The sequence below is a fragment of the Apteryx rowi genome, unplaced genomic scaffold (assembly GCF_003343035.1).
Source record: "Apteryx rowi isolate R43461 unplaced genomic scaffold, aptRow1 scaffold_39, whole genome shotgun sequence".
Lineage (NCBI taxonomy): Eukaryota > Metazoa > Chordata > Aves > Apterygiformes > Apterygidae > Apteryx > Apteryx rowi.
Window position 1 is genome coordinate 3680160 of NW_020450418.1, and position 21677 is coordinate 3701836.

The 21677-nt window shown below is 41.2% G+C and overlaps 1 protein-coding gene across 3 annotated transcripts in view; it reads left to right on the top strand.

The window, feature by feature from the left end:
* DOCK7 (dedicator of cytokinesis 7) overlaps positions 1 to 21677 on the top strand; it is a 100948-nt gene that overhangs the window by 57389 nt on the left and 21882 nt on the right. For all 3 annotated transcript variants that reach the window (XM_026074554.1, XM_026074553.1, XM_026074555.1), the window contains 14 exons: positions 127 to 296; positions 5726 to 5815; positions 6822 to 6917; positions 7042 to 7182; positions 7356 to 7469; positions 8421 to 8591; positions 9271 to 9410; positions 13272 to 13441; positions 14267 to 14421; positions 15470 to 15652; positions 16118 to 16253; positions 17483 to 17579; positions 20003 to 20099; positions 21243 to 21377. In XM_026074554.1, the coding sequence (XP_025930339.1) occupies positions 127 to 296; positions 5726 to 5815; positions 6822 to 6917; positions 7042 to 7182; positions 7356 to 7469; positions 8421 to 8591; positions 9271 to 9410; positions 13272 to 13441; positions 14267 to 14421; positions 15470 to 15652; positions 16118 to 16253; positions 17483 to 17579; positions 20003 to 20099; positions 21243 to 21377 (1895 nt within the window). The remainder of the gene's footprint in view (positions 1 to 126; positions 297 to 5725; positions 5816 to 6821; positions 6918 to 7041; positions 7183 to 7355; positions 7470 to 8420; positions 8592 to 9270; positions 9411 to 13271; positions 13442 to 14266; positions 14422 to 15469; positions 15653 to 16117; positions 16254 to 17482; positions 17580 to 20002; positions 20100 to 21242; positions 21378 to 21677) is intronic.

Below are 21677 nucleotides of genomic sequence, written 5' to 3' on the forward strand. Positions count from 1 at the left end.
CCATTGAAAGATTTCCTTGCTAGCCAGGCGGTTATACAAAGGCTTTGTTGCGGCAGAGTGGTGCAGAGCAGCGTGGGTTCAAGGCTTTGATGGTGTGACAGGATGTTCTTTCGTATGACCCTGTAGGTCCTGGTGGCTTAGGGGGATCAGTGCATTATGCCACCATGGCTCGATCTGCTGTCCGACCGGCAAGCCTGAACTTGAACCGCTCACGGAGTCTCAGCAACAGCAACCCAGATATATCTGGGACCCCCACCTCACCAGATGATGAAGTTCGTTCCATCATTGGCAGTAAGGTATGAATGCACTCCTGAGCGTCTTGCAGGAACTTCGACATCTTTTATTTAATCTTTAAAGAAATAATGGGGAAGTTTTAGTGTTTTTTCCTATTAAAAGAAGCCCTCAGTTATGGCCCCTTCTCAGGCTTTTTCTGATAGTTGCTGATAACATGCTTGGAACTCCATTCTCTGAAATTTGTGACTCCTCTCTCTTTGACTTGTTAGACACCATCCTGCCAGTGTTACCTTCACAAGTGTAGTGGCTAGGGRCAAGAGTCCTTGTGGACTTGTCTTCCCAAGACGAGCAGAATAAGAGTGGTTTTACCACCTCACTTTTCATGTGGCCAGGAGTCATATCCTCTTATCAGCTGTTACGTCTCTCCAAACCTTGCATCGCTTACCTTGTCACCCTGTGATCCCAATCTTACCTTCCAAACTGAAACTTTCTTCTCTTCTGCATTCAGCACTAACAGCTGCTCAAAAGCTTTCTGTACTACTTATGTCCAGAGCAGGTATCTTCACACAGCAGGCAGTAATCCTAGTCCCTGCATGCTCCAGAGAGGATTTCAGGTGATTAGAAAGTGAGCCATAGTCTGGCCAGCTGAGCTGCAGCATAAATTTATAGTGTGCTAATTCCCCACACACTCTGACTCCCCACATCTTTATTACTCGCTAAAAGTGACCTTCCCGTGAATGTGGACAAATCAGCGCAGCGTGTCTGATGGTCTTACATCAGCTGTTAGGTGCTCTGTACATGCACATGCATATTTATGGCATGCTAGGGCCTAGATTCATGCCACTTAACCTCAGATGTGTTGTCCGTTTTGGGAGCATAGTTGCCTGGGCTTCCTGTGTAATCAGTAGAGAGAAAAAAGCTCCTCAACAGATAATTTATGCCACAAAAGATCTGAATTGCCTGTTGAATTGCCTGTCCCTCTCTATTGACTGCAGAGTACATAGGGTTGCTACAGTCCCAATCTGAGCACTTCAGTTTTGTGTCTAAAATAGGTGGGATGAGCCAGGCCAAACCTTCCACTTTGGTAAATCCCTTACTGCAGAAGAGCGCCCTACTTTGTTTAGGGTTTGGATTTTTTACATATGCCTATTTTTAAATTGTGATAATTTACATCAAAAGGAAACACTTTCCCACCTGTGACCCTTCACTCTTCCAGCGTAGATTACTTCCCGAGCCCTTCCAGAGAATTTTGACATCCCATCCTCTGGAAAATCAGTGAAGCAAATCTGTTAATAAAGTCACCAGGCTGACCAGACAGGCTCAACGTTGGTTGGTCCTGTGTTTTACAAGAGCAAGAAAAACATAGTTTGAGAAAGAGGTCAGCAATTTTAGATGAATAATGACATGATTTGCTCACCAAATAGGAGGCTGAAGAAGTGTGGGTAGGCAAATCGCTATTTTTTTTTATCAAAGTGTGGACTTAGACTTTAAAGTATTTTAAGACTGCTTTGATATCTTGCTAATTAAACAACCGTGACCTTTTGTGAAATGCCGTAGGCACTAATGTGCATATGGAATTTACACAGGATATCAGAAGTTTAACATGTGCTGGCTTAGTGAATAATGTCACAATAGAGAATGAAGAGAGATTTTCTTCTGGACATGTATTCCAGGCTTAAAAACCCCCCCAAAAAACTAATGTATGGATAACTGTTAATAGGAAAGTTTCCTTCAGGATAGTCTGAGTATCAGATATTAGACTCAGATTTTTGGTTAAATGTGATTATTTCTCCTTGTTGAAGTCAATAGACATATATGAGAAACTTCTTGAGATGTGAAATGAATATGAGAGTGTAAAAWTTTGTATTCTATTTCTCCACGTAATGATTTAAGCACATATTCCCAAATAGGGAACCTGCGCTTTAAATTAGAATCCATCATGGGAGGCTTTCTGTTTTTAAAAAGAACAAATAATATTTGTTTGATAGAAGTCTTTGGAGTCCAGTCTTGTATTGGTTTCTGTTGTAATATAAGATATTTGATAATTCTGGAAAATTTACTTTAAGTCACCCCTATATGAGCTTCTTACTTAATTCTGAAAATCCAAATAGTCATCTCTTTTACAGGATTTAGGAGATTACGGTACATTTGCATAATAGAGGAGGTTTTAGGTCTGTCACTTATTTTGCCTTCATTTTTGAATGTGGCCATGTAAATTGTATTACCTACTAAAGCAAATCTATTAAGTGTCTAAAAAGAGCTATGATGAGATTTTACACTTTGAGTGTTCCTAAAATACTGGAGATGTGATGGGAAGAAACAGAAAAGATTGTGCAGTTCTATTGCTCTGAAAGTGGATTTTTGCAAACCTGTGTTTTGTACCTGTGCAGACCCAGCAGCAGGGTTAAACCCCAGAAGTTGAGAAGCGTTTACTAGGAATTTTGTGAACTTTGAAGTTACTCTGATATGCAAGAAGCTCTTGTACTCTTTATTTTTGACGGAGGGGAGAAAGGAGGGTCTCTTTCCTCTTCAGATTTTTACAGATTGATTCCTGCTCCTGCCAACATTGTATGTGGTTAATTTTATACTCAGGACCAATTCAGTGACATGATTAGAAAGCATGTGAGCAGACATGTGAGTGGGATAAAAGGGCATTTTCAAAATTGGGCCTGATTTTGCAGAACATGAGGTTAGTTCTGTATTCTGCCAAGTCCTTTTGACTTTAATTCACTTTGAGCAAAATCAAGCATGTTTATGTGTCCGAGCAAGGCAGAGAGAGAGCTTTAATTTGTTTCTTCTAAAAAGTAATTGAGATGAAAACACTCTGTGTGTGTTCAGTATTTTTTTTATTGGATATCTTAAGCAACATTACAGCATTGCTGTACTCTACATAGAGGATAGGTCAGTGGATTCATGGTTTAAATCTTAGGTTACTGATCTCAACCTGGGTTCAACCTGTGGGTGGATTTTTATTTGTTGAGAGAAATAGGCTGTTGGTCTTAGTGGACTTTGCAGTTGATGACAATCTCTGCAATGAAATGGGCTGCACATTTCCTGCATGTATTGGGGGAAAGCCCTAAGCTGGCACAGAAACTAGAACTAAAGTTCTCTAAGGTGAGAGTTGAAACCAATTTGTGAAATTTATAAGGAAATGCTATTTGGTTGAGGCATTTCAAAATCGAGTCCATTGGATGTGGTTCATGGGGCCCATGGAGTCCACTGCATTCCGTCGAATATTTCTGACTTTGGAGCAGCCTGGGTAACAAACAAGTTGGATTTTTTCCTTTTCTTCTTTCTGACAGTCTTGAGAGGAGAAGGGAGAGGACAGAGAGGAGGGAACCATGCTAATTTTGCAGATACAATCCTTTGCAAGAGTAGAATTTGGAGTATAAATTAGATCAAGTTTTAAAAAGCAGGAAGATTTTAAAAATATTTTCTCTTGAAAAGCGGCTTCTGGCAAAGATATGTCCTCTTTCTTCTGTTTGCCACACTGCCCAGAGAAAATGTCCAAATGTCCATGTGAAATCTTTTTCCCAGGGTTAACTCTGCCAAGAGTCCTAGATTTTTATTGTATGAATAGGAAACTCCGTGAGAGCTGAGACTTTCTTCAAAGCTTCCGGTTGTTTCTGTAGCAGTTGCAGAGCTTATAAACTGTGGGCTAAGAGGTAGTTACATCAGAAGCGCTGGAAACCGCACAGAGCATCCTATGTGGTTTCCATATCTGTGCACCAGTTTTCCTCTTTCGCATTGTTGTAAATCTGGACTGGCTCCATCTACTGAAGTGACTGGATTTAAATTGATTGAAGTGAGAACGGGATTTTTCTCAGGATGAGGATAGTTTTTGAATATCAAGCATTACAGGTAGGACAGACTGAACCAGAGCCATTGACCGTATTAATGTGGGGGGTGTGTGTGTGATGAGATATAATAAAATAATCCTCTAGACTAAAATTTCTCAACAAATGCCTGAGAATTCAGGTTGCTTTAACAGTACTAACTGGTGATGTGTTTGCAGTGTACCCAGTTTGATTGCTTTAAAGGACTAAAATTTGACTACTGTATGGCATGCAACATGTAATATTTCTTTCCTTTCCCAACTGCTTTCTATTACATGCCCAGGGTTTAGACCGCTCCAATTCCTGGGTAAACACTGGTGGTCCAAAAGCAGCCCCATGGGGATCCAACCCCAGCCCAAGTGCAGAGTCAACACAGGTGGTGTCTTCAGTAGAGGTTTTTCTGGCTTTGTTTTCCCTGATGTTTCCCTGTAGAATATCTTATTTTCAGTGTATACTCTGATTTTGATCGTTTGCTTTTTTTTTTTTTAATCCTTGAAAAATTTGTGAGTTTTATTTTATAAATTAGCATCTTCTCTCCCACCACCTCACTGCACTGCATGAAAAACCTCAAAATGTGTGGCCATGTCCCCTTTCATTTCGGTGGTTGCTGGTCTGTGAAATGTAAATGCTGTGACTCCTCTCTCCTCTCCTCTCCTTCTCTTTCTCTCTCTCTCTTCTCTCTTTCTCTTCTCTCTCTTCTCTCTTTCTCTTTCTCTTCTCTCTTTCTCTCTTCTCTCTCTGTTTTTTAACATTAGTTTCAACTTCAGGTGGAACACATTTCTAATGGGAACATTAATCACAGCTTCCTAGTTTTGTCCATGTTTGCTTTTTCTTTTAATGTTGTGAACCATTTTGCCATTTTCATCAAACATTTAGTATTCATAGTCAAGTAATCCTTCATGACTGTTTGAGTGGAATATCATTAAACCAAAATTGATACACATGTAAAATTTTCTCTTAAAATATGTAAATTTAAGTGCTGGAACCACTGACTTGCTAGGTCCAATTGTATCTGTTCTGTGTTGCAAAGTATGAAAACTTAAAGCAGCTTCAGTGAGAAAGACTTAACTTACTTAGCCCATATTGCCTGCTGCTTTCCCCTGCATGGTTGCCTTGAACATACCTCTCAACTGTACTGCCTTTCAAATTTACTGGTCTTCCAGAAATATTCAGTCTGAGTTTACTTGCACTCATGGCAAATTATTTTCATCAGAAATAGAAATAACATCAATAATGTTCTCATTCCCTGTGCTAATAGCAGTGTCACTGTGTGGTACATCCCCACCTCTTTTGTCTCTGGTAGATTGAGAGGTATGGCACTGAAAGTTAGAAGTATTACTTCCCTGACATATGCATGTTGATAAAATATAATTATGGAAAAGTTTCATGCTTTGCAGCATTAAGTGTTTTTGTGCATAAGAACATGCAGCTATTTAAAGAGCTTATATGTTTTAAAACAATAAAAAGTGTTGTCATTTTGTTTAAACCTGATCTATGAATGAATAAGAGTTTGAGAATGCATAAAAAGGTGTAAAGACAGTAAAAGCCTACAGTTGGAACAGTATTTTTGTAAACGTACATTGTCCTTGAGCTGCAAAACCCATCCACGGCAAACTTTAATGTCCTGTCATCATTCATTCATCTCCACTCCGTAGGCTACCGATCGAAGTTGTAATCGTATGTCTTCGCACACTGAGACGTCAAGTTTCTTACAAACATTAACAGGACGATTACCAACTAAAAAGGTAGATTTCAGTGAAGACAATTGATATTGTGGGGCAGGGAGGTCAAGTTATTCTAAAACCATGATGCGAACTATTCTTTTATTTATAGCCTGATTTTTTCCAAGGTCATTAGGAACTGCTACTGCTGCTGAGCACCTCTGAATATCTAGGCTGTAGTGAATATGAAATATTCTGACAAAGTTGAATTGGGAAGAATAAAATGATCAGGGTTAGCTTGTGTGGTTTAATGTCCATACTGTTTGGAACCAATTTATTACTGGCTTTCAAAAAATATGAATAGCACTGTCTAGACATGTAAGTGATACACTCTTGTGTGCAAAATTATAATGCATTAGATGGTTAGCGTTACAGATATGTTCTGACCTCAGTTATACAGGTGTTAATCTGCTCCAGGAAGTGAATGGGAGTTACTTTGAAAGTACACTCTCTTAAATGAGATGAGATTCTACTAAACAAAAGCAGAAAGACAAAATGTCTTGACTTTTTGAATAACAAAAATGTGATCACTGACAACTTAAGTCTGTGGTTTGGTTTTCCCGGGAAAAGAAATCAAGAAACTGGTTCTTATCCCCACCTTTCTTTCCTACTGTTTTAAGTCCTTTTTGACAGTAAACGTATCCTTGTACAAATCGCTTTATATGTCCGCTTTTTACTCCTTTTTCCTGCAAAAATCAGACCAGGCAGAAAGGTAGACTTTTAAAATAAACTCATTTGAGCACCAAACTTTTTTTGGGGGGTGGGTGGAAAATTCTTTTGATGCTTGAAATTCAATTTTGGAGCAAGATTCTGTGAAGCATTTCTCACATCACATATCATAACATTGTCCTTCATTGTTAGTTGGGGGTTTCTTTAAGAGAGTCACCACTGCTGTCATGTTTCTACTTATTATTTTGCTTAACCTCATTATTTGCCATACTTTCCATGGACTGAGCTACCATTTCTCATGCAGACTATTTTTGTGAGCTGATTTGAGACTCAGGCTAACTCTGAATTTGAATCCGTATAGCTTTTTCACGAAGAGCTGGCCTTACAGTGGGTCGTGTGCAGTGGGAGTGTGCGGGAGGCAGCCCTACAGCAGGCCTGGTTCTTCTTTGAACTGATGGTGAGCAAACTGGAAACACCTTGCTTATGGTCTTAAAATTCAGTTTAAAACACAGTGGCAACAACTGTGCTTCCCTTCCCCTTCATTTCCACAAGTGACACTATTGTAATTTATATTTCTATAGGTGAAGAGCATGGTGCATCATTTGTATTTTGCTGACAAACTGGATGCTCCAAGAAAGAATCGTTTTCCTGAGCGTTTCATGGATGATGTAACTGCTTTGGTCAGCACAATTGCCGGTGATATAGTCTCTCGGTTTCAGAAGGTAATAACCAACAATTAAACTTAACCCAGGTCACAGCTCAGGCACCAGAGCTCCAGCATCTTGTGCACTGGTGCCTAGGCCAAGATTTGTCATTTGAACCTTTTTAGTATTACCATATTACCATACAATGTTCTTTTCATTTTCTTTCCTGTTTTTCTCTTCCTTCTCTCTAGGATACAGAAATGGTTGAAAGGCTCAACACCAGTCTTGCATTTTTCCTCAATGATCTGTTGTCTATCATGGACAGAGGGTTTGTCTTTGTCCTTATTAAGACCTGCTACAAACAGGTGAATGCAGATAAATGTCGTGAATTAGCTGTGAGCCATAGCATAGCCTGTTTCTGTAACTTCCTTTGGACAGGCAGTAAAGTAGGGACAGAATTCTGCTATCCAGGTCTTTTTATAGGGAGCATGGTGTTCTCAGCAGTGGTTTAGCATTTATGCCCCTCTGATTACACTCTTATACGTGAATTAGGAGTAATTCCTTTGAAGCGAATGGACATGCCATGGGAAGGAAAAAATTTTCCCTCTGCTCATCACATTTCGAAGAGTAATTGAACCAAAAGTTAGAAGGAGGTTGTGTGGGGGAGCTCAAACTGTCATGATTTGTCAGTGGGTCTCTCTCTGTATGATCATATTGATCACCAAGCCCCTTCCGTCCTGAGCAGGCAACAGCAAGGTCTCCTTTCCCATGAGGAGAGTTTCTACATTATGCCTTGAAGGCTTCTTTGCAGCACTGTAGCAGAGGAACCACCCTGAACCACAAAGTTTTGTTTTGATTCTGCTATAGAGTCTAGCATTTTATAGTAAGGGGCAAGAACAGCAATAACCTTTGAACTTTGTTGCCTACTGTTAGCTAACCTGCATCTTTGGCCTGTTAACCCATCACAAAGTGTACAGTCCTGATTCTCACAACTCCCTGCTGAAATCAATAGGACATAGATATTGTGTGTCAAGTACATGGTTCTTAATTTGCTTATGTAAATATGGCTGTTACATACTTCTTGTATTGATATAAGTGCTGGTGGTTGGGATGTGTATGGCTCCTGCTCATTGAAAATATAGTCTGTAGCACAAAGAAGTAATGTGTATATGATTATTTAATGACATCAGACTCTCTAGTTTGAGTATTGTTGCTGTGGAAGAGCTTTTTGAGAGCAGTGATGGGACAGGGGGGCTGGTGCTGCATTTATAATGTGTTTTGGTGCTAATTGGAGTATTATGGATTGAACTTGCCAGGTGTCTTCAAAGCTCTATTCCTTAACAAACCCAAGTAACCTGGCGTCTTTGAGACTGGACTTCCTTCGCATCATCTGCAGCCATGAGCACTATGTCACCTTGAATTTGCCCTGCAGCTTGCTCACACCGCCTGCATCTCCATCACCATCTGTGTCTTCAGCAACTTCTCAGGTACTCTGTGACAAGGATTTTATGTGGAAATGCAAGTTGAGCTTTGTTCTGAGGCTTAAATCTTATGAGGCCTCTCTTACTGTTGAAAAAAGAAGGCCAGTATCCTTTTTGTAGTGTCCACACATCCTTCTATCCCTAGGGACCCAGTCCCCTCCCATATTGGACAAGTGCATGAACGTAAATGAGGCATTATAGAAAAGGCTTTGACCAGTTTTACCCTTTTCTCACAAAACAAGGTGCTTTCTCCCTGCAGTAGGTTAGTCCTAGTCTGCTCAGAAAAGGTAATTTGAATTAACAAGTGTATCATTCAAGTGAATTAATTAGTTCCAAAATTAAATAAATTAAATCAAATTAAAGCCATCTTAAGCCTGAATAACAGCATCCATACCCGTGTTAAAAGTTTAACTAATCCACTTTTAAAGGTTATTTGGCTTAACTTCCCTAAGTACTCCCCTGTCGGTGAGAAGGTAATAATGACAAACAGAATTAATGGAAGAGTTAGTAAGCGTGTGTGTAACGTAAGCAGATGTGCCTACATTCAAAGAAAAGAGAGAAAAAGTAATTTACATGAGATTTTCTCTAATTCTGGACAGCGCTTCTACAGTATTTTATAAGCTTTAATTCTCTGTGTTCTCAGGGACCTCATTATACAACTTCTGAAACTTGATTTTTTTCACAGAGTTCTGGGTTCTCCACAAACGTCCAAGACCAGAAGATTGCAAATATGTTTGAATTGTCTGTGCCTTTCCGCCAACAGCATTACTTGGCTGGGCTTGTTTTAACAGAACTGGCTGTCATTTTAGATCCTGATGCAGAAGGGTAAATCTTTACATTTTTTTCCCCAAGCATTTTCTGTAATTTCAAGTAAATGGTGGATGCCAAGCAAGTTCTACACTGTGGCCAGAGTTGCTTTAAATTTATAAGCTGAGAAGTTAAGAAATTGGTTCTATAACTTCAGGAATCCTCTTCTCTCCCTGTCCCTTGTATTTCTTACTTCCTTAGCCCTGACTGTATAAATGTGATTCCAGTTGCATTTTTCCAGCTGAGAAGGAAGGGAAGAGATTCCTGTTGGAGCCCCCAGCTGACTACCAGGGCATCTCTGCAGCTCTAACAGGAAAATAGCATTTCTCAATTGTAACAAGAAAATATTTTTCAACATTAAGGAATTCTTTGTTGCTGGTGGGGTTTTAAATGTTATAATGCATTCCTCCTGGGGTCCTCCCAGCTTTTTAGAAACATAAATTATGTGTTGATGAGGCTTCTATGGGTGACATGAATAGAGTCAAGCATGCAGAGTTTGTGGATGACCTGCCCAGCCTGTGTAGCAAATAATTTTGAAGTAGGAATTTGGCTTGTAGTTCTGACATCCAGTCTGTTACTTGTGTTATTTAGGGCTGTATTCTGTCTTACCCTTTTAAAATGCATTTCAGTGGAAATTATTGATTTCTTCTACTTTCCTAAGTTGTCCCAAAGGCATTTTTCTAAGGACGGCCTCAGAAATAGCAGCAGAGTCGACAAATGCTGACGATTCATAGATAATTCTACCCCTTTAGAGATGCCAGGAGTGTGGATTTCCATTAATTGTTTCCTGTTGGAAAAGAAAGTGATGCCATGAATTGAAATATTTTCTTTTATATGTATATAACACACTATAATCCCATTTCTTTGGTCAGAAACAGAAAAAGCAACAAATCTTTGCCCATGCACACTGTCTGCAGAAGTCCCTTCTGTAGCATAGCCACATCCTGCTCACTAGTTAGAAATCGGATTCTATCTCTCATCATATTTGCTCCTGTTCTTCACATTTTGTGTTCTCACCTAACCTGCCTCCTGAGCTCTCCCCTGGATCTGGGTGGTAATTTGTGCCCAGCTGCACAGAGGAACTGTCAGTGTGGTCTTACTAGTGTCCACTGAAGACAGCTCCTCTCTCAAACCCTGACTAGACAAAGAAAGCCTGCTGAATTCTTTGATACCAGTTCAGCTCTGGAGATAAATTGTAATTAAAGCTCCTGAATTTTGTTTGAGACCTTTAGCCTTGTACCTGTCATGCATTTATTTGTTATGATTTTGCAGAATAACCTCTCAGTTGCAGCTCATTAACTGTTCTCAGGCCTCAGCCTTCTACCTTTGCCTATGTAGAGATGTTTTTGGAGGATAGCAGCAGAAATTCAAAGGTTATTTGGAATTGGTACCCTGCCCTATGTGTGTGTGGCTCCATTCTTGCCAAGTACATGTGATAATCTCAGCCAGGGATGTACCTTTGGGATTGATCAGAATTGCAACGGAAAGAGAAAGTAGAGTGGGAATTAATTACACGTAAGTGTTTGAGCCTCAGAGTTGAAATCTGCTTGGGTCCGATAGATCCACCATGTAAAATAAACCACTGTGTTCAGATCTGCTCTTTCCTGCCTGTGAAGAGTTTTCAAGGTCGGACAGAATCTTTAGCAGATCATTAGTAGAGGACTCAGAGATGCTTGTTATTAAAATGTTTTCACCACCATGTTTCCCTTTGGAAAAAACTTCTTCCTAGTTGCATAGTCCTGCAGCAGGAGTGAGGAAGGATACCTGTCTAATTGTTTATTGTCAGAGGTTTACCCGACGTCTTGATAGGTGATACAGAGCCTTGAGACTTTAATTTTTTTCTCTTCTTGCTCTCTTTTGTTCCATTAGCAGAATATCTTGAATTTTAGCTCACACATTTTACAAGACCTATTTGGATTCCATTGGAAATTTTGTGAAGAAAAATTTTTAGCAAAGAAAAGACTTTGCAATACTCTGGTGTCTAAAGGTGGTGCTTTAGTTAGATTCCCCTGTGCTAGGTGCTGCACACAATAAATGACAGTCTTCCTCAAAAGCACTTGATGTCTGAAAGATGAGTCAACATGTGGATGAAACAAGCAAGTTGAATTTGGCAGTTGGAGAAATGAGGAACAAAGAATGAGTCCAAGCAACTCTATCCTTAACAGACTGTCTCAGCAAACAATGCTGTGATGTTTTGATTATTAACCAGTAATAATTTTATTGCTCATTTCATAATTCCTGTGTTGCCCATATTGACTGCTGTTACAGAACACAAGTGAGAAAATCAGAATTTAGCCCTCATATTCATTGTCAAAAGTCAGTATTCCAGAAGTGTGCAATGTTGACACAAGTTCATGCCAGGGCTGAGGTAAAAATGAGACTAGTTGGAGGGCAGCAAGATCGATTCATTGTATCATCAGCCAAAAAGACTAGGGGGTCATGTTTTCTCCTCTCTGATATAGGTCCATCTGCCACGGTACCTGCTCTGTTCTGGAAAATGTGCAAAGAAGCCCATGTAGCCCTAGGTTTTAACTACACTGCTTTGTAAGGCCTGCCACACAGTTCCTTTTAAACTTACAAACCCAGCTTAAATGCCTCTCCTTCAAAACACTACAAGGGCTTTCCTTGAACCTTAATTTGAATGAGCCAGTCATGTAATTCAGCATTTCATTCCTAGTTGTTTAGTGTCTCATTGATAATATAAACCAGCAAATGTGGGATCTCATTACAGCCTCATTAAAAATATGGAAAAGAAGTGTAGCTACAACTATCTAATGTCCTCCTAACCTGTACTGGTATCTCTGTAATCATTTTAAACCCCTTGACAATCCAGTCAAAAACTCTCACCTTTTTTTAACCAAAACTCAACTCTACTTTTCAGGTAAAGTGGATACTGCCTGAAAATCAGCACTTGTTTTAATACCTCAGGTCTGAACACTGAAGCTTATGTTTTGCTAATGCATAATGTATGAGCTTCCTTGGCTGCTTCATGCATGGGGTAAAGTTGTCTTATTGGACTGGTTTGCCTGCAGAAGCAAATAGTTATAGACATACATGCTATTTGCTCTGTGAGAGTTTTGCCTCTGTGTGGTGGCTGAGGGAATTGAAAGGGGCAGAGTGAGCTCTTGGGAGACTCAGAGTTTGTGTTTTTAAGACATGAGCACGGAATAGGCTCAAGCAAGGTGCCCTGCGAAAGAGAATAGTGTTTGGGCTCTGCCATCTCCTGCATCTTCATAATGAAGGAGGCCTTTTTTTTTTTTTTTTCCCCTCTGCCCCTCCATTTCTTTGAAATTTTATAATTAGAAATATTGATCTGTAGTCTACTGTTGTGGTTGAATAACTGCATGGGGGTTCAGGGAAGTGGAGTAGAAACTTCCTGATGATTTGATAAAAGGGATGTTCTGTCTTAAGAGACTGTTGCTCTCTGTAGATAGTGTTAGATAGAAACAAAAAGGAATTCTGTGAATAGTTTCACTAAACCCACTGTCCTCTCAAGTTTCTCTTCCTGTCTTCCATATTCCCCAAGTTCTCCTAAACGTTCTTCAGTAGACTTGATACTTCAGCGTACCAGGAGTTGGGGCTTTGTTCTTGAATTGAAAACGTGAGAGCCTTCACATTATATTGGGTCTGATTATGCACATCAGCAAAAGATTTTTGTACATTTTATATGGTATAGTCAAAATTACTCCTGAGCTGCAGGCCAGTTTGTAAAAGCCAGCCATTTGTAAAATCCGTGGGAGAGCAAAGAATACTGTGTAATGACAGTTTATGTCAAGTTAAAAATAAAAGCCAGGATTTTTTTTGAAGCCACTTAGTTACAAAGTATCGTTTGCTTTGAAGATATTAACTAATCTGTGTGACCCAACTCTCTTTTAACAGTTTATTTGGATTGCATAAGAAGGTCATCAATATGGTACACAATTTACTGTCCAGCCACGACTCGGATCCGCGGTACTCTGACCCACAGGTAAAGGCCCGGGTGGCTATGCTGTATCTACCTCTGATTGGCGTGATCATGGAAACCGTGCCTCAGCTTTATGATTTTACAGGTATTTTAAGTTCCATGCTTTGAGTGTATTTTCAGTTGCTCGCAAGATTTGGTTGCTTTTGTTCTAAAATTGAACAACCAAACCCTTTACTGTTGGATGGGATCGTTACTATTTTTGAAGTGTGGTAACTTTGACATGTTTTCACATCCATTTCCTAAACTGCATGTGCAAAATGTATCCTCAATAACTCTAGCAGTCAAAAGCTGCATTTGCCCACTTGTTTGCATGAAGTGAAAAATGAGCATTGCATTTTAGTTTACTTTTGGCTGGTGAATGTATATGCCTAGTCAGCTTCCCTCTATGTCTCTGACCTGTTTTAAAAATCGTCCCATATACTGTACAATTTCCATAACAATTCCAAAGGATAAGCAAAGTACCTCTTCTTCCTTTTAGTATGTGATTTATCAGCAGTGGTTTTCAGGTCTGCTGTACACAGTGTCCTGAAGAGCAATGGACATGGGTTATTTCATATCAGGGCAAGGGAATCATCTGAAACAGTTTGGAATTTGGAGTCTTCCTCTAAGTCTTTTGAGTTCAATGAAATGCTAAAGCTCCAAGGAAAGATTTGGGGTTGACTATTCAAAGCAGGGTAAGGTCAGAAGGATTCTAGATACTGAGGTGGTTTAGGTCACTTTTGAAAGTTGTTACTGTTGCTTTGCATAACTTCAAATAATAGTCAGTTCTGTTTACTTGCAGGACCATGAGAGTGTGATGTTTTTTAGTTTGCATTCCCAGACAATACAATGAAGTTAGCACTGTGGAGGGAGGCTGGGGAGAGAAACTTTGAATTTGGGGATTAACTGGGATGCATGTGTTTCTCGGCAGAGAGTCACAATCAGCGAGGGAGGCCAAGCTGCGTCGCTGCTGATGATTATGAAAGCGAGGGTGGAAGCATGATAAGCCAGACAGTTGCCATGGCCATTGCAGGAACATCGGTCCCTCAGCTCACCCGGCCCAGCAGTTTTCTACTCACCTCATCGGTACAAAGCTATCCCTCCCTATTCCTTGACCCGCAGCCTGTGTCAATAAGCAAATATTTACATGTGCACGCCCTGTAGGACTGATCAGTGAGCAGTAGAGACTGATATCAGTTTGCAGCTGGGTTTTGCACAGGGAGGCAGAGGGTGAAAAACAAGGTGGAACAGATCACATTTGCATGGGGTTGTGCCTGTCTTGGAGGGAGTATAATAAAATGCCAAAGAGGGATAAAAATCAACAAAGCTCAGAAAATGGAAGAATTCTCTTTCCTGATAAAGATTCTGTCTTTTTCTGAAACAAATCTGATAAAAGTTCTGTGAAGTGCAATAGTCATTATAGGTTCTAAGCCCTAGGCAAAGATTCCTATCACATCTAAATCCCACGTGGCTGAAAACATAAATGGGCCATTTCCCTTGCTCTCTGTGCCAGGGAGGGAATCCCCCTGATTCTAGTAGCAGGCAGACCCTTCCTTCACTCCCTCCTCCTCCCTTTACTCCCACATCAGGACCCCATTTTTCTGGGTATTACATGCACTCAAAGTGAGACACTGATCTAGATGAGACCTAAGTACACACATGAGAGAAATGAACTTGGACAAAAGAGAGGACAATGGCACAGAGACAAAGGTATCAGAACGTATACAAAACTCCGCTGGTGGGACTCCCGTCCAATTTTCCTTTCTTTCTATCAATGAATGGAGCCCTTCTGCTTAACTGTTAACTTGCATGGAAGTTATTAAAGTCATTCTGGGGAAGTGAGTCTTTGCTGGTTGAAAAGAAAGTCATTCATGTAACACGATGAGTTTGGTTTCAGATGTATTGCTTCAGCTTTATTCTTGTGGCTTGAGTGTCTGTGTTCTCCACTGAGCTGTTGGGCCAGTAAAGAGAAATGTATGTCTCCTGATTGTTGGTAAAAATATCTATTCACCTTCTATTCCTATTTGGTAATTACTTAGCCCAGGGTGGTAACTGATGCAGATCTTTTTAGTGATGTTTGAAGTGTCTGAGCATGAAACCTGGTGTAACTAACTGTCTTGACCTGTCTGTTCAGAGTGGAAGGCAGCACTCCACCTTCTCAACAGAGTCCAGCCGTAGCCTCTTGATCTGTCTCTTGTGGGTGCTCAAAAATGCAGATGAAAGTGTCCTGCAGAAATGGTTCACAGACCTGTCAGTGCTGCAGCTCAATCGCCTGCTGGATTTGCTTTATCTCTGCGTATCCTGCTTTGAGTACAAGGTACTGCTGTATTGTTTAAATCTCCTGAAAGTCCTTCTAGAGCATGCAGGGGAACTTTGCACTCCCATCCTTTACGCAACTCCGAAAAGGCATTTCCTGCTCTCTCCTAAGTATTTCTTGTATTCATAATCCTGAGGCTACACATTTCTCTGTGAGATCTCTAGCCTTCTTCCACATATATTTAGCAACGCAAGTGACTGTGCCTCCTTTCACTTCTTAAGCAGTATGTGCCACTTGCCACTCACCTGAGAACTGCTGCAGGAAGTGGGGGCAGTTCTTGGACATTTTTGCTTACTCTCAACAGAATGGTACTGGAATCTGGGTAGATTAGCTAGCTAGCAGCTAAACCTATATTCCTTTCATGCCATATGTCTTCATACAGAAAAGATATTTTCACTTATTAATGCTCTGAATATATCTCAGTTTGAAAGAATCTTCCATCATTATCTCATTTGAAACTTGCAGGGCAAGAAAGTGTTTGAAAGAATGAACAGTCTGACATTCAAGAAGTCGAAGGACATGAGAGCCAAACTTGAAGAAGCTATTTTGGGAAGCATAGGAGCAAGGCAGGAAATGGTCCGAAGAAGTAGAGGACAGCTAGGTAAGTAAAGATGTATTCTGTGCTGGCCCCTTTTTCAAAAAACTACTGCTCCCATCCCCAGTGAGTACTTGCACCCTTCTGTGGTGTGGGATACTACACATCAAGCGCTCCAGACAAAGAGCCCCCAAGGAAAAAGCTATTTGCAGTTTTGCAGCATGCTTCACTGGTTCTATAAAATCTCTACACCTTTCCCAATTTCCATCAACAGGCAGTTTATTTGTTACTTGACTGCTTTGGTGTATATGTGGTCACATCTTATTTATGGGACCTTCTTGCCTGAACTTCTTCCAGTGTAGCGTCTTTCAGGGCCACCTTCTAGCATGTCCTGTGCAAAGGTCAGAGTGGAAGAAAAACCTGTCTGGTCTTGCTTTTGATCAGTCTGAAAATGCCTGAATGCTTCTGCTAAAATAATGCTTGAAATAGCCGGCAGTTTGGGTAACACGCGCCCCCTTGTGATGACTTTTGTTGTTTATTTCTTTTGAGAGTGAGGTTGGAAGTGATTAAGACAGGAATTAGGAAAACTGGGTTTGGTCTCCTATTCTGCCACAGGCTTCTTCATACATGTAAACCAGTAATTGTGGGCTAAGTTGAATAGATATTTAGAGGTATGCCTCTAAATTAATGAATTATTTAAGAGAGAGATGGGAACCTTTTTTATTTTTTTATCTGGCCTCAGTGCTTCAATTACTGATCTGGGAAATTGCATAGTGAAATTCCCCTGCCCTCCCAGGAGTGAGAATAAAGATGTAAAAGACTGTGAGGGGGGAAAGAGGGTCTCAGTACCACCTACAGAACATCACTGCATCTCAGTTGAAGACAGCAATATCAGACTGCCAAGGGTTGCCAGACTCAGGCTCCTTATCTAGTCCAAGGAAGGCTGGACGGGTGCTTCTCGTAGCATCCCTGGTAACTACCTCCCTGATTTGAGTATCTCAGCTGCCTCTCTCTGTTAGCTCTGTAGTGAGCTGGCATGTGGCAGCACATGAAATGGGCTGTGTTGTTCATGACTCTCTTGGATGAAAACTACTGCAGTGTAAGGCACCACTCATGTCACTCTCAGCAATGATAGAATTAGGGACCGTATAAAGATTTTGGGTGACTGCCACAGCCCTTGGGCTCTAAGGAGTCATGGCTTGCTGTCACTTCTCACTTGTGAACAAATCTAGAATAGCCACCCATGCAAAAAACTAACAGTAGGTGACTGCTGTTATTTTAATATTATCCTGCAGAGAGAAGTCCTTCCGGAAGCGCATTTGGAAGTCAAGAGAATTTGAGATGGAGAAAGGATATGACTCACTGGCGTCAAAACACAGAAAAGCTTGACAAGTAACTTTGCCTTATCCTTCTACATTAACAATGTCACAGTTCCTCTAAGAACTCAGGGTCTCTCTCCCCATAGCAGGTCAATGGCAGCAGTCCACTTGCGCCTCGTGTGAGTGGGTTTGGGCCCTCAGCTGGAACAGAGCTGGCTGTGTGCAAATAGCTTTCAGTCTGGCACTGCCTGTCTAACTCTTTGCTTTTCCACTTTATCTTGCTTCCTTGGTATTTTGAAATGAGTTTTAGAGCCTTCTTAAAACCCTGTAGAAAGCTGTAATTTAGAGAGAAGATCCATTATCAGTATTTACAGATAGCATATATATCTCATGTCATATTTCCTTTATTCCATAAGAGCATTCTGGAGTTGTCAAAGCTTGCTTTCCTTTCCTGTCCTAATCCATCACTTTGATTATTTTTCCACATGTGCTGTGCTTTTAGAAGCCACAAACCAGCCAGGTACTGTAGCATTGGTGTGCAGCTCTTATAAATTGCCATTTTGTACATATGTAGACTCAATCATCACAGCAGTATTTGTGATGCTTGGCAGAATTTTTCAGTGTGTGTGCGCAACTGGTTGGAATGAGCTCTTTTTGTTTATTACACCCCTTTCCTTTAAAATTCCCTCTCTTGTTGTGGTTTAATCTGGAAGGCTTAGGGGTTGTGTTCAGGCTTCGCTATGCACGTTTTCTKTTTTCTTAAATTGCAACCTGCAGTCTCCATCCTCCCAGCAAAAGAATTGTTCCTAATCCTAGGGAAGCAAACTCAGCCCAAGTGAAGCTCTGAAGAAACTGGGGAATGGGGTCCTCAGAGCCTGGATGGAGGGCAGGCCAAATTTCAGTCATGAAGACAAACTGACGCCTCCTGGAGTTGAAAGTACATCTTCACAGCTTCTAATTGCTTTGTCCAACCCAAGAATGTAATCTCTTGTTATGTCAGGTAGTGATGTTTTATTCAGGACTCTGGTCCTGTTCAGGCACTGGGAAGGCCAAATAACCAGTGTGTTTTGACCTGCTGATAAAGTGATGTAGGTACAAATTTCTCCGTGCTACAACTCCAGACCTCTGTGGACAGAGTTACATCAGATTAAAATCTGACCTGCAGGACTCATCACTTCACTGTTGGCTCTTGGTCCAGGCCCTCTTTTCTCCGCGGAAGGACCTCACGTACATGTTAAACAGCTGTGGAATACTGTGACGGTCAAAGGATGATCTCTCCCCCACAAAATAATGTGTTCAAATAACTGCACAAACCTGCTCCTTAACCTGTATTTGCTCATTCTGAGCCTCGGTCCATCACGCACACCTCCTACTGGTAGCCATGGTGCTGCAAATACCATAGATAGAGTCTGACCCTTTGAAATCTAGTGTTAGGAGAGCTATTTTATGAGAAATTAAGCAAGACTGTTGTTTCACACTGAGAATTCTGCACAGCTAAATGCAGATGGCATTACTTTATGTAGAGCAAGGGCCCAAGCCTTCATATTCTGGAGATTTAAGAGTAGGCAATAAGAGTGTGGCCCAGCTCCCACAGCAAGCAGCGTGTGTGGGGAGTGGAGAAGTTGCTGCAACAGAGGTTCCAGGAACACTTCCAGCCAAGTCAGTCACTATCCCATATGCTGCGTATTTTGCTTCAATTCAGTTTGCGTGGGTCACACCTCAAGTGTGATTTGGCCTGGCATAAGTATGCCAGAGATGGCACCTGTGTAGGGCAAGCTGTTGTTGGGTGCTTCAAATATACTACTGGATCTTTGCCAAATGTGCATATTTCACTGAAGTGAAGTGGTTAGCACTGAATTCCTGGGAACACCAGTGTGAGTGGGTGTATGAACTTAATCAGCCTTTCCAGGTTGCTTTCCAAGTGGGTGCTTGGCATTTAAGAGCAAAATTGTGTCGTTTTCTCGGAGAGGAAGCTATTCTACAAAAGCTGTAATATAATGTAATGTAAAAGGACAAAGGTCACATCCTCAGATGATGCACTCTGCACCAGAATCAGTCTAGCTGCCAGGGTTAACAGTGCAAAAATACTAGCTCACGTAGCACCACCTTGTGTCCATAGCCTATAACATAAAACCATATGTTCTGTTCCTGGTTGTGTTGCTGCATGCCTTATGATGCTACTAAACCAGTTTTGAGCTGGACTTTGATGCTAAATTGTTGTTATGTTCCTGGGAGGGTAATGAAGTGTCAAAAAGTGTGGTCCCTCCTGAGCATGATAAACATAAATTGTGTGTAAGTTGGTATATGTAAAAAACAGTTCTTTCTTCTTGTCCTCCTAATGGATGCGTTGAAATATCTTTGTAGTGTTGTCCAGTACTAAACGTGTGCATTGTAACTGGGAGTTTCCTGCTAATGAGAAAATATTTTTGACTGGAGAATATGGGGGCCTACTTCTTAAACAGAATGTAATTTTATTTTTTTCTTTTCTCTGATTAGATCAAGGGCAGAGATAGAACATGAGGCACTTATTGATGGAAATCTTGCAACGGAAGCAAATCTGATTATTTTGGATACATTAGAGATAGTTGTCCAGGTAAGGGTGGTAAAAGAATAGCAGAGATGTTGTAATAGCATTAGAATCACCTGGCCGGGCAGCAGTTTGTTCTTAAAAAAAATCTTCCTGGCTTAACTTAACTGCCTGAATGCTATCAGAAATGTTCAACTGCGCTGCTGCAGAAGAACGGATACCTGACCACAGGATGGATCTTAATGCCTCTCCTAATTGTCAGCTGACAACAATCAGGTTTTATATTACAATAGCTTTCTTCAGTCTTTTTGAAAGTTGTCCCTTTTTGGTAGTGTAAGAAATGTTTGTTCATAAAACTGATTAATGAACTGTAAAAATTCCAAAGTCTTGCCCTAGTCTAACTGATTCCTCTAGTTCCTTCCCACGTCTGCCTCAAGTCATTCAGTTCCAGGTCAGTCTCCTGTATCTGTAGCTAAATTGCAAGATGCAGGAACGCTTCCAGGCTCCTTTGTCTGGTTGCACACTCCAGCTATCTCCTCACTCCCTACTGGCAAGTGTGGACACATGCCAGTTTTCTCCTCTGCTTTCGATACAAATGAAACCTGGACACTCAGGCTGGAAGAAGGCAATAGCACACTTACCACATCCAGCCACAGGGAGACCTGGGCCCCCAGAGCACTGCGGCAGGCACCACTACAAAAGCTAGATGCACCGTGACTAAGGGTCTTTCTGAAGCAAGTGGTGCCTTGCCTCTGCAGCCCAGTCCCCTTTTGCCTCAGTTTGAATGTTAGCAGGGAGGCGCCGCTGCACTTCTCAGATGAAACTTGACTACCCTTGGAGTGAGAGGTTGATCCCCTCCGGGGCTTCAGTGCAGGCAGGGTTTCATTCCAGCTTCCTGACTTTTCCAGGAATCCCAAGAGGTTCACCTTGCACCTGAATAATCCACCCAGAGGCTGCTAMAGTCTCTCGCGCTAACAGAACAAGGTCCCAAAAGGCCAAAACCTCATCAGGTGGACAGCACCATCATTCCATAGGCTTTAGTGCATGTGGTTCCTTCCGAAACCATTCATTCAGTGTTGCGCAGGCCCAGCTAAGTGGGTAGTTTCCCTATGCCAAAGGGTTTTTCAGGCAAAGTTATTCTCTTCCCTTCTCTCTCACCCGGGTGGTTTGGTTTTGCTCATGCGACTCTTGGTTTACTTTTGACTGCAGACTGTTTCTGTGACGGAGTCCAAAGAAAGTATCCTCGGCGGGGTGCTGAAGGTGCTTCTGCACAGCATGGCCTGTAACCAAAGTGCACTTTATCTCCAACACTGCTTCGCCACACAGAGGGCTTTGGTTTCAAAGGTGAATTCTCTGCAGATGCTATAATATATCCTGAGCAGCAGTGATGATTGGGGCTTTTTTCTTTGCATTGGGGTCACTTCACCAAGCACTTATTATTTTGAGCAGTATTAATTTTCAGGAGATGTGGTCTGGGAGTGGATAAAACCTGGCTGGTTTTCATGATCAATATCTGTATTTATGCACTTTGGATTTGACGACTATTTGCAAACCTGTGTGAGTTCCTGTTGGCCAGCTGTGAGCTGGCAAAGGCACCTACCCAATAGAGAACACCCAATAGAGGTGGAATTTAGACTGTATGAA